Source organism: Salvia hispanica, chromosome 6 (genome assembly GCF_029641045.1).
Source record: "Salvia hispanica isolate PSC_SH4W2 chromosome 6, Shi_PSC_v1, whole genome shotgun sequence".
Classification (NCBI taxonomy): Eukaryota; Viridiplantae; Streptophyta; class Magnoliopsida; order Lamiales; family Lamiaceae; genus Salvia; species Salvia hispanica.
In genome coordinates, this window is record NC_142697.1 from 39046810 (window position 1) to 39060236 (window position 13427).

Consider the following 13427-nt stretch of genomic DNA (forward strand, 5'->3'; position numbering starts at 1 on the left):
CTAATTATGATTTTATGCTATTAAGGAAATTGACAGGTCTTTCTGATGATTCAAACAAATTTCAATCTTCAACTAATACGATGTGACCCACTGTAATTTGAATTTGATTTTCCGAAAATATGCCTTAAATTTTTTTCATATTATCTTAGGTTATTAAAATTCTTAAAAAGATGTTATTAATAATAATAGGCTAGGGATTGAAACAATTAGTATATAGATTCATTTCGATTTGTTTTCTTCTGCATGATCAATAGTATTTCCTTAACGCTTTTTTTAAAAAAAAAATTTAATGATTGCAGAATCCTTGATTAAGATGAGTAATTACTTAATTCGGAAATGTTAACAGACAGTAGAGACGAATATGAACTGTCACTATATACATTAATTATGACAAGATTTGTTTGACTCTAATAACAAGAAGTGTGTGAATGCCCGATTACGGTCGTGGTGGAAGGAGGAGTTTTAGATAATCACCTCTACTTATATAATCGATTATTTTTAATTCAATGTATAAAAATACAGATATTGTGTCCCGTAGATTTTTTTCTTTTTCTAATTGGCTAAATTAAAGATTAATACGTCCATACTAAAAGTGGCTCCCTTCGCGATATTTTACACATATTAAGCTTCTAATTAAATTTCCAAGAAAAAACTTATTCCCATAAATAAGCTAGAATCATCGATTATCCTTTGTTGGTACTTTCAAACTGTTAAACCATTGCAATTTCGTCTATTTTGAATACAAATATTACAACATTTTTTCAGTTTATTTGCAGAGTACAATCAAAATTCTAAAATTTGATTCTAAAATATTACTACTGGTACTTTATTTTGCAGGAACCTTTTTTTTTATAGATGTTGTTCTTGATTACACTCTAATAAGTATTTAATCAAAACTACTATAATTTATTTGAAAATGGAAGCATTAGGGGATGGATCTCATGGATGCATAACTTCCAAGAATTTTGAAACTTTTAAGAGTAGCTGAATTTGAGATTCAAAAAATTTGTGTTAGGTCGGAACTTAAATCTCAAGGTTAATCATTTTTCTTCCTTTGGTGTCCCTCTTTGTTTAAAACTTTAAAAATTTTAGAGATTTGTAAAAATTTGTAAGTTGAGTTAAATTTTTGTTTTTATAACAAATAATTTTAATTTAGCTAAGAAAAATGTGCAATGTTGTTTTGGGCTCCTTGCGTGAAATGTTTCACTTGCCACGGGCTCTATTCAGCCCTTTAGATCTCTATCCGAGAAAAAATTTCACCATAACTTTGGTCGACGATGCGGAGACATCGTTGCAAAGGTTTGTAGGAGTACTAGATTTTTATCATATCTATCGTTCCACTAAGGTTGTATATATAGCACATTAAATTAATCCTAAAAAATAAATAGGAGTAAATACTTTTAGGAATTTTGTAGAAGTTACTTTAGGAATTTTATAGAAGTTGTATCTTCACCCCTTCATTCTGCTCCTTGGAGTAGGATTTCGTTTTCAATTGGAATCTATCTAGAAACATCATTGAATATAATTATGAGATTATCCATATCACTAAACATACTAATGTTAAATTATCTATTGAAGTTTAAAAGATGGATGCTAGCTTAAGTTGGAGCATATATATATCGAATTAAATATGCCATTGTGAATTAATTAGGACACTGTAAACAATAATTATTTCAAGAATATGGATGAAGACGTCATCACCCAATAAGGATATATGTATAAGATGGAATCAGGGAACTACTTTAAATGATTGTAAGGAATAATATTAGAATAAAGTTGTGGGTAACTCGAGAAGTAACACACTCCCACAAATAAAATGTACTCCTACATATTTATAGGAATTGATTTATAATGTTATATGCAGAGGCTGACACGCAGCTCCACTAAGATGAATTTAAGTTGCAAATAATTTCATTTTTGAGTGAGTCCCATTTTGAGTGAATTAATCAACCAGTTTGGTTCTTAACCATAACAAGAATGGTTTAGTAGCTTCAAATTCACTTCTATAATTCTAAAATTTGTGGCTATAAACATCCATGTAAAGCGTATTATTTGATGTACGATTAAGGAAAGATTTCGACACTTGGTTAACTACGTTGTCAAATTCTGAAATATTGTAATTTTCATTTATTTTGTCTCATACTATCAGCCACATATTAACTCGATTAAGTTTTTGCTCCAAACTAAATTTATATAGTTTCATGTCTGTTTTTTAGTTTATTAGTAAAAATTTGCAATTATAATTATTTTAGAAATCTAATTCATTCTTGAAGTAGGGGCTATTTACATTGGTGAATGGTGAATCAATTATTAAAACATGAAATGTAACATAAAAGCTAATAGTATGATCGAGAATTCGAATAACATATATGGAAGTGTATTTACATTACATATATAGTAATGGAAGATGTGAAGTAGTACTACTTTTTTTTTTCTAGCTATGAGTACCAAAATGAGAATTTTCTTGTGTGAAATCATAGTAGTAATTGACAAGAAAACGACAATAAACAACAAAAAAGAAGAAGAAGAGAAAAGATAAAGGATAAAACAAAAGATTGTTCCCTACCACATAAAACCATATAGGAGACAAAAAGAACACTTTGTACTATAAAATTGAATTTTGTAATGATCGATGATATTTATTTAATCTCAAGTGCATGCATTTGCATTTTGCAGCTCTGCATAATAAAAAGGTTTTACTATTTTATTCACTCAAACAGGTGCTCGATACGCAATCTCCTTCTAGATTTCTGATTTTCTATATTTACCATATACTAATAAATAGTATGAAATTCTTAGTTTAAGAGAAGAAATAAGAATAAGACAAACTGCAACTGACAAAGGTGTGATGGTTGATGACTAGTTTATAAAGGAGTAGTATTATAAATTAATAGTCCAATTATGCACTTGTTAATTTAGCAAAGATCTCGAGAGGGAATAGTCAATATATTTAGTTTTTTCTTACATTTAACACTTTTACTATTTTATTTAATGACTATACATAATCATCATATATATTAGCCTATTTCACTTTTGATTGAATTAATTTTATGTTTTACTACATCGATCATGTACATAGAATGATGCTAAATATAATTTTGAATTAGTAATAGTGCAAATGAAAATTGTCATGGAAATAATTGATTTTCCCAAACAGTGTATAATGAGACACATTCAATGTTCTAATTATGTTAATTCAGTATTTATAATCAAGTAAATCCAATGTTAGCGAATTGTATTTTCGAATGTTAATCAAGTAACCGTGCGAATGATATTTGTTAATCATGATCTAATTGTTACAGGTTCATATTATTTTTGATCATTTTTTTATAACTTTTTTCATATTTTAATTAATATAGCAGTGATCTTAACTATTCATTAAGGAGTGTGGTTCACCCTAAGCATCAGCATCAGCAACTATGTAAAACTACTATATGATATCACATTCACTCATTAGCACGTGTAAAAGATTGTAGAATGAGAAATTAACTAAGAAGGGATGTAACCGTTGCTGCCGTTTATTAATTAACACCAATTTAATGAGTTAAGCCTCACAGAATCAATGTATTCGACTGCATATATGTATATAATACTCCATACAGTAAGATGTTTTTTAGAAAAAAAAAAAACATATGCAATCGAAAATTAAATTGCTTCTTTAATTTTTCTGACTTTTCATCATGATAAAAACTAATTCCAATTCGTTTGGTTAATATATATTACAATCGGATGACTTCCATAATTCATGATATTACAATTGTTGCTAATATTGTTTTGCTAATATTGTTCATATACTTTTATTTGGATCTTTAAACATTAGTAATTAATGGCGCAATATAAGAAGAATTATTATTTATTTGGAAAATTATGGCCAGGGTTGAAGTATATCAATATTAGATCGGTCCCCAAACAATATGCTTAAACACAAATATTTTAAAATATATGTATAGCTAGTATTCATTAGACATAAATATTTCACACTATTAATAATTTTTTCACACTACAGTAGTATTAATATTTATGTCGCGCGCAGTTCCCTTTATTTTCCTCCACATTCATTGGTTATTGGCTATATCAATTTATTAATTTATAGATGATAAAACAATATAAAAAATTATAACTGAAATTACAAGAATTCAATATATACATTAATTAAAGTAACTAAATGAGTGGCGTGAACTCAATAATTAAAGTTTCTTAATATGCTTATAATTAAGTTTTAGAGGAAACCGACCACCAAAACCTAATAAAATATGATTACTTTGGAAAAAGCAAAAAGGCCAATGCACGAGCATAATCTAATCGAATGTTATAGCATAGCTACACTGTGTCAATGTGGAATTACTAGATCGAATATAGGAGTACATGTTTTTAAATATTTTATGATCGATAGTAATAATAACAATTAATTTTAATAAATACAGAGAGAGAAAAAGGAGACAGACAATTAATACAAACGCCAACAAGAAGATTGAATATGAAGGAACACAAGGCTGAGAGATATATTAAATTTTGGAGACATTATGTACGGCTTAGGATATTATGCCGTATAATACTTATTATATTATTTTTATAATATGATATTGTTTTTTAGTCTCAAAATATGATATGATATAATGGTGCTGCAGTAATTTGAAGTCTAGGAGTGCAACTGAATATAGCATGGGGTATGAATGGGAGCAGTAGCTAACTGAATTAATTATATAGCCAAAATGTACATTAATTAATTATAATTCGACACAAATTAAATCAACGCCTTCCATATGCTTCTCTACTTATTGTTTTTACACACATGCACACACGAACAAACAAATACTGTGGAGTGTGGATAGTTTCGTGAAACAAATCTATTGGTTTTGAACAGTTATTTCGAAATATATTGACGAACAACACTTAATGTATAGTTGTGTTCGCGGCAATAAGCTAGTTGTATTCACTACAATTAGGCCATCTTATAAGGATAAAAAATTAGGATCACAATAGTAGAGTATTTTGGCAATTCTAGATAAATACATGGTTTTGTGTTTTTGGAAGCACTTAAAAGAGTATTTATCCTTGGAATTTTCAATAAATTTCATTTTCATTAAAGAACGTTGTAGTAAGAATAATTTTACATATTTGAAGCTCAATCAACCTCGGCTTATAAATATACGTCAATTTTCCACAAGTATTACACAAATTAAAGACCAACAATTTCCGAAAATAAGTTGTATTATTTTTTTCGGAAAATATCACCCACTAATGGAAATCCTTCTGAATTTCCTAATTAATCCTCAAGTCAAATAATCAATTTTCCGCAGCTAGTATCAATATTTAATTTAATAGCCATATGCACATTCTTCATCGTGGAAATTGGCAACTACCAACGCGAGAAGTGACAGAGTCAATAATTCGATGACAACTTGACATAAAATACATTAACTTAGGCTTATTAAAAGAAGGATGAAAAAAGAAAAAAAAATCCATATTTTCCACACACACAAGTTAGAAAGTCAAAGTTCAAAATTAGAATAAAATAATAGTTAAAAAAGCCAAAGTTTTGTTTTTAAGTGCTATGTTTAATAAATTACAATTAATCACACAATTGCGGCTAAGCCTCTCTCACATCACATTCCTTGCCACCTCTTTTCTCCACCATTTTTATAGTTCTTTTTTTTTTCAAAGGTCCCCTATATAAAACCCCACCTTGTGTATTAATCTTCACCCCCACCTATCTCTATCTACACACATATCTCCTTCTCCATCTCTCCAAAGCTGCAACTCAAAATCTCCCTATATATATATACACGCACATATCTTGATCAATTCATCAGCTTTGATTTGGTCGGAATAGGAACAGAAGAAGAGATGGAGCAACGCGGTAAAGTGAGAGGCGATTACACCGAGGAGGAAATGGACCTCCGGAGAGGCCCATGGACCGTCGAAGAAGACTTCACCCTCATCAACTACATCGCTCATCACGGCGAAGGCCGCTGGAACTCCCTCGCCCGCTGCGCTGGTCAGTACAGACAGACCAGAATTTAACCAGACTTCATATTTTTTTTTATAACAATATTTTTTATTTTGTAATTGAATTAACTTAATTATTGAAATGTGGATGCAGGCCTAAAGAGGACTGGAAAGAGCTGCAGGCTGAGGTGGCTAAACTACCTCCGCCCCGACGTCCGCCGCGGCAACATCACTCTAGAAGAGCAGCTTCTCATCCTGGAACTCCATTCCCGCTGGGGAAATCGGTATGTGGTAATTCAAATTTATGTTCGAGAAATTTGTTTTTGGTTGAGACATGAGACTTATTTGGCCATGGCATGCTTTTGTGGGACAGGTGGTCGAAAATCGCGCAGCATCTCCCGGGGAGGACAGACAACGAGATCAAGAACTACTGGCGCACACGGGTGCAAAAGCATGCCAAGCAGCTGAAATGTGACGTGAACAGCAAGCAATTCAAGGACGCCATGCGCTACCTTTGGATGCCGAGGCTGGTGGAGCGGATCCAAGCAGCCTCGGCCTCCGCCACCACCACCGCCGCGCAGCTGCCTTCCTCCGCCGCCGGAAACTACCACCTCGCCGACAGCGGCTGTTTCGGGCAGCCTCACAACATGGTCAACTCTCAGACGACGCCGGAGAACTCCAGCGCCGCCGTCTCCGCCTCCTCCGACTCTTTCAACCACAACCAAGACCAGTGCTACGCGGCGGCGGATCAGATAAGCTACGGCGGCGATAATCAGCAGAATCAAACCGACTACTTTAATCAAGGGTTGGATTTCAGCAGCAGCCAGTGGATGGATTGTGGAGGTGACAATTTGTGGGATGTGGAGGACATGTTTTTCTTACAAAACCAGTTCAATAGCAATGTTTAAAACATGTTGTATTGAATAATCAAACCCTGCTTTCTGAAAAAAATACTAGAAAAAAAAAGTAGTTTTTTTTTTTTAAAAGATTACCATAGAATTGGTGGGAGAGGGACAGGCTCATAGTTAACTTGTGCTATTTTAGAGTTTGTATTCTTTTTTTCTTCCTTTTTTTCGTGGACGGCCAAAAGAAATTGAAAAATTTGTAACTTCGCTATCATTCTTTGGAACACACTTATATATGTATCATTTCTTGGTCTTTGTTTATTGCTACAACGTACGAAAATTATGAGTGCTTATTTAAAGTTCCTATTTTAAATATCTATCCCCTCCATGGATGTATATAATTAATATCTTTACTTTTTTCACTTGAAAAAATATCTTTGTTGAGTTGTTATTGGTGAATTTGTAATGAATTATCCAGATAGTATATTCTTAGTAATTCCCATAAATAATTTAATCAATCGAATTTTTTCCAAATTGATATAATGAATCAACCTAAATCCACTAAACTTTAGTTTGGTAGGTGTTAATCTTTGCTAGGGCAAACATCCATATTGAAGGCAAAGAACTAGACAGCATGCTTCATTGTCTCAAAAATCAGAGCCTTCTTCTTTTCTTTCTCCGTATCAAAAATTGATTTCAGGATGTAGGCCTTGTAGACTTTAATTAAATATGCAGTAAATATGGTGTACTTAAAAAATAAAATATACTAATATCAATTGAATTCAGATTATGCATAATGCAACATTTATTAGTTGTAATTAATCAAAGTGTGACACATACATTATCTACACGTGGGAAACGTATCGCTAGCACTTGACAATATCCGTCCTTGCAATATAGAGATTGAAGCTTAATGGTTGACAAATTTTTATTTCATTTTCATTCAAAGATTTGAGGAAAGAAAGTGTTGATGGGTTGGGGACCAATTGAAGCCCCTAGTAGAGAAATTGTAAGAGTATTGTTATAAATTTGTAGAAAATGGACGGTATTTGCACATGAAATGGGGCCCCAGCCTTTATAAAACGTGATGGAATTGATTGCAAAATACAATAACACATTTATATGTGATTTTTAACAAAAATACAGATGAATACCATTCAAATACATTATCTGCGAATTTAATCCGAGAAAGTAAGAGAAAGAGAGAGATTCGGCGGTGGCGGCGGAAAACTTTGTAGGGCGCGTGCCTTTTGATGAATCCATCCGATGTGGTCCAAACAGTCAGAGGTGTTGCGGACCTGCCACGTGTACTGTAACCTTTCTTTTCTGAATTTTTATTTTCTTTATTTTTAGTTTAATCTTGGATTTTGGGTTCTTTGATGGATGAAACTAGCTACTACTTCAAAGCCGTAAACCTTGAAAATTGAAACTATTCTTGCGTTCGTGTTTGATTTAGATGCAGAATGAATAATGGTGAAGGTCTAAAGTTAAAAAGTTTCAAGTTCGAATATACAGTACTCTTTAACTAAATCAAACACGAACTTGAAACATATTAGATCTTCCATTATTAGTACTTACTTCTTTCATTTCATAGTATTGATGATATTGCTTTTCATCACAAAAATAAGAGGAAGGAAAAAGTAAAAGTGAGAAAAATATTTTAGTTTTTTTTTTTAAATGACTCCATTATTATAGAATGCCCAAAATAAAAAAAATGACTCTACTATTTGGAAGAGAGAGAGAATTAATCTAGCAGTATTATTTTGAAGAGTGTCTAAATATATTGATCATAAAATTGATAAAAGAAAAAAAAAACTCAGTATCAACTCATAATTTGATTAGAAAAGTAAAAATTTCTCATTTTCATCTGCAAGTTAAATGATTATTTATAAGATAATGGAGTTATCTTATCTAAAATACATATTTTTTTCTTATCTTATCTTCTTTAACAAATGCCCTTAATATTCAAGTACTAATAAAAGATCCCATGACATGATCACATGCATGTTGTTTCCTTTTTCTATAGCTTAATTTCATTTGCAGAGATTGCAACATAATGCTAATTACGATAAATAATTTGTATAAATGGGTCATTCACCTCTTTTAAAGGCATCTTAAGGAGAGAGAATTATTCAAGAATATATAGATATGACGCGAATGTTATGAAATCGATTCTCAGATCAATATGAGACTAGAATGATACTCCTAGTAATTTTCAACAGGATTGAAGTGAAGCACGAATCGAGGTAGACGAATCGAGATAGGCACCACCAAACAAATGTCACCATAAATAATTGTGTAAAATTTGTGTTCTAATATCTATAAGCATGAGTTCGTACCATAAAGCAAACCTAAAATTTTAACTTTCGGCTTACATAGTCATAACTCATAACTATGATTAAATAAGTCACCAATGCCAATTAATCCATAAGCCACCACTTGTTAATGACGATATCTACAAAAACGTATGCACACACGAAAACCATTGCATCGTGTATGTATCAATCCATCCACAAATGTACCTACCAAACTACAACTGGAATCCACCACATAATAATCTTTGGGTTTTTTTTCACTTTATTTTTCAATCGAAAAGTTAAGATTTTTTTGTTGTGTTGATTTTCTTCTATGGACCATTTTGTCATCTACATTATGACTTTAGTAGAGTGCCATGAGGATGTTGATTATTGGCTTAGATGCATTTTAGGTGGGTCCCAAGAGCTTGGTTTTGGGTCCACACTATGTGACAATAGTGGCATCTGAAAAGTTGTAGATTGCTATTGTATGATCAATCAAATCCATCTATATAAGTTATTGGTGTATAATAAAAAGTGCCCTTTGAATTATGTTAAGGGATCCTAAGCCAATCCCACTGTTTATAGTGCTCTTATTGCTTCTATCTTTACATTCTTACACATAACCTAATCATCAAATTATTGGGTGATTAATTATTAAGTGAGCTACAAGTATGTGGTTTTCGGGTACGAGTTAAATCCATATCGAAAAGATTAGGAAATATTAATGATTTCCACTATTGCTTTAGGGCTATTATATTTAACCGTAAAGTTGGGTGTTCTCTTTCTCTATAGACTATATATATCTTCAAAAAATGTTAGTATTAAAAAAATTGAGAGCGCTGAAAGTTTGGATGAAAGTTTGCTTAAATATAGTAGTAGCATTTAGTTATGTGTAGCAAATTAATTAAGATTCAAATACTTAGTCATGTGACAGTTTAATCACTATAAGTAGATACCGAATGATAGACTTAATTAGGTACTACATGTTAAGGGTTCCTACATATATATATTATGTGCACATGTGTGTGCGAAAGTAATTATCTAAAACTCAAAACAGTATTGATATGAGAGCTAACTAAATTGTGAATAAAACATAATTTTCATCCTTAAAAAATTGTATGCTTTGCGTGAAGTTGTATAACGAAAACGAGGTTTCAAAACCTTATATCCATAACTTTAATAGGTCTTTGAATTTTATCCTTTTTTTTGAGGAAGAATGTTTTTCCAAGGCGTAAGATTCTCTTCGAATTATGCCTACTACTTTCTTCTACATTTGAGTAATCATTCCTTTGCTCTATTGTTTGAAAGAGTATCTATTTAACTTACTTGATGAAAGGTATACAGACTATATATATTCGAATATTAAACTTTAATTAATTAATTAATGCAGGTAAAAAAAACTAAAAGCTTATATATGAGCCAAGAGCGTATATAATATATAGCTCTCAATTGTAGAGAAATAGATGATGAAGTTTAGAGCTTTATGTATGTGAGTTTTAGAATCATCTTTTGCCTAAGAAATAATATGTATGCTTAATTAAGAGATTTCTTAGCTTTCGATAATCAAATGCACTGAGAATTATTTTTGCACTGAATTGTCATGTAATTGAATGCAGATCTTTATGATCAAAATTCGCAGAATTCATCCAAAAATCAATTGGTAATAGGAGTAGTGACCCATGATATTTAAATAGTGGCTTCAGTATTGTCTCAATACTAATATAGGATATTTATATATTACTCAGTATTTTTTTAATTTCTATTGCCAGCACTTTATTCATATCAAATTATCAATATTGTACTACAGTTTATTCCCTTAAAGGCACAATTAATTATCTATGTACTTTTACTTAATATTATGTGCAAATTGCAATAAATATATAGAGAAGTTACGTGCTAGTTTTACTTTCTAGAAAATTAATGTGAAATTTGAGAAGGCATGTGAATTGAGTAGTAGTGGTATATAAGTTGACAAAGTTTTCACAATCTTTCTGTCCTTTCATATACCACTAGTATAATTTTATTACTTAATTATGTTTATTGAATACCTAAATAACCAACTATGTGTTAGTTACAGCATTAATTATAGCAAGAGCTGATTTCGTGGTGAATAGCAGAGTACATTTTAAGTCGATCTCTCCTCAAACACGTTGCTAACACATGGTGCTTGGTTAAAGTTCATCAATTTATGTCGTGAAATATTGTTGTTCTTTAAACACTAGTGCTACTACTACTAGCAAATTATTTGAATGATTAGATGAGTTTAGTATTCTCAATTAATCCGTCTTGTTCACATAGATATAAAAAGGTACTCCCCGGGGTCGGGGAGGTCCAATGTCTCTGTCAAGGGTTTCCGATACACACTCAAACTTAACATTAACATGATACTATCTGATTTTGGTTAAATCCTTACCATTTTATTTTTGGAACGCATCGCAAAAAGACATCATACTAATAGAGTCGGAGAAACAATTTTTATATTTGTTGCAACTTTAGTTATTCCTATTGTAAAATGATATGTACCCCAAAATAACCTCTTATAAGCCAAGAACACATAAACCACCACATGTTTTGTTCAAGACCACACAGAAACATTGGTAATGTAAAAAGCAATTGATCGAATCACTGGCTACATGAGCTCTGATACCACTGTAATGGTTCGTCGATGTACATCGAACTCAACATTAGTATAATATTGTCCATTTCGAATAGTTATAGTATTTTTCGAACACTTTCCAAAAGGCTTCAAACTAAAGAAACAAGGAAAAAACATTTATATATTGCGTTCAACTTTACTATTTTTCGATATATGATAATTTGCATTCGAAACATTCTTTATACATATTATAATCAAATCAAAGAAAAGTAAACATTTCTCTTAATCCGAGCCTATAAATAACAATTATTATCATTAGTTGATTTTATTTTAATAAGTCAGACGTGATTTAGGGTTTGGTGGCCGGGCTAACTCAAAAAATCAAAATGATTTTGTACATGTCAAAAATATAAGCCTGAACCAACTCTAGGGGTATAAAATTGGCTTGGTTGACTTTGCATGAAACAAGAAATCAACCGAACCTAATCCCAAAACAAATACTCCTCCATTAATAACTAGTTTAATTTTGCTATATGTCAAACATGCTAATTACAAAAAATATTAAGGTATTGTCGTCTCTAGAATTAGTCAAAATTGTGTCTGCGTTTCAAAATATTCCTCCCAAATTAAAACAATTGATTTAGAGTCAAAAGCCCAAAAAATCTCACCAGTCCACTCGTTTACTTAATTAGTGGAGTGTTCAACCGCAAAGAGCTAAAACAAATTAGGTAATCATTTAGCATATCTTAGGTTTAATTATTAATCACAGATTTAATTAACTAATTCTCCTATTCAACACCGACGCGGTAGCAGTCTAGACTTGATTTACAATGGGAGAAATTGTTTAATTAGAGGTAGATTCAATTAATTAGCAATGCGTAATCCATTTGTTTGCTAATCACAAACAAAACAGGTTATAATATTAAGGTTTCGAGAAACAAGGGTCAAAGATAATATAATTAAATTAAACTCGATTTGGATGTGTGGAATATAATTTTGATGGTATCATTGGTTACGTAGGATTTTAGACTTTACTATTTATTTGACTGAAAAGACTCTAAAATTTCTAGAAAGTGCCTTGTTTTTATTTTGTTTAATTTAGTTATGGATAAGTGGTTGCGGATAAATAATTTAAAATTTTGGTTGTTAATAAGCGAAAAATATAATGCAAGTTGCATGTAGTGTGTTTTTCAACAGTTAGTAGCTTGTCCTAACTGTTTGTACTCCTCTTAATTTGATCATATTATATACTGATGATATGGATGTTAAATTCTAGACCTTATAACTTAATACTTTTGATTATTTTTAATTATTTTGGTATGTTGATGAAATTCAAACTATGTGAATTTTCTACTATAAAATTGTTCTATCAAATAAGTGATTGTCATATGCAATTCTTCTCGAAATAATATGTTATTTATCTAACTCTTATAATAATAATTATTATTATTATTATTATTATTATTATAATGTAAATAGTGGATTCTAAGTAGGATTGTCAAATTGTGCGAGTTTAGTTGTTATTAACGAGATTTGTGATTCCTCACACAACATGGACGTCACATGCAATTCTCTTGTAGGAGTATATAATTATGTATTTATAAATCTTATTATATCTATTAGGTAGTCAAATTTCAGAATTTCTAGTTTTTTTTTTTCAATATTTGAAGCTTTATTTCTATTCCTAATTCATGTTTTTTGTAATTGTCATCTTTTCATTGTTCGTATATATACTGGATC

General features: G+C 30.9%; 1 protein-coding gene across 1 annotated transcript; it reads left to right on the forward strand.

Moving 5' to 3' along the window:
• The first annotated feature begins 5699 nt into the window (after positions 1-5699).
• On the forward strand, positions 5700-7109 carry LOC125204176 (transcription factor MYB78). Its single transcript, XM_048102748.2, has 3 exons — positions 5700-5998; positions 6104-6233; positions 6323-7109. Exons 1-3 carry the CDS (start codon positions 5848-5850, stop codon positions 6855-6857), a joined length of 816 nt encoding a protein of 271 aa, XP_047958705.1. The 5' UTR covers positions 5700-5847; the 3' UTR covers positions 6858-7109.
• Positions 7110-13427: the final 6318 nt, after the last annotated feature.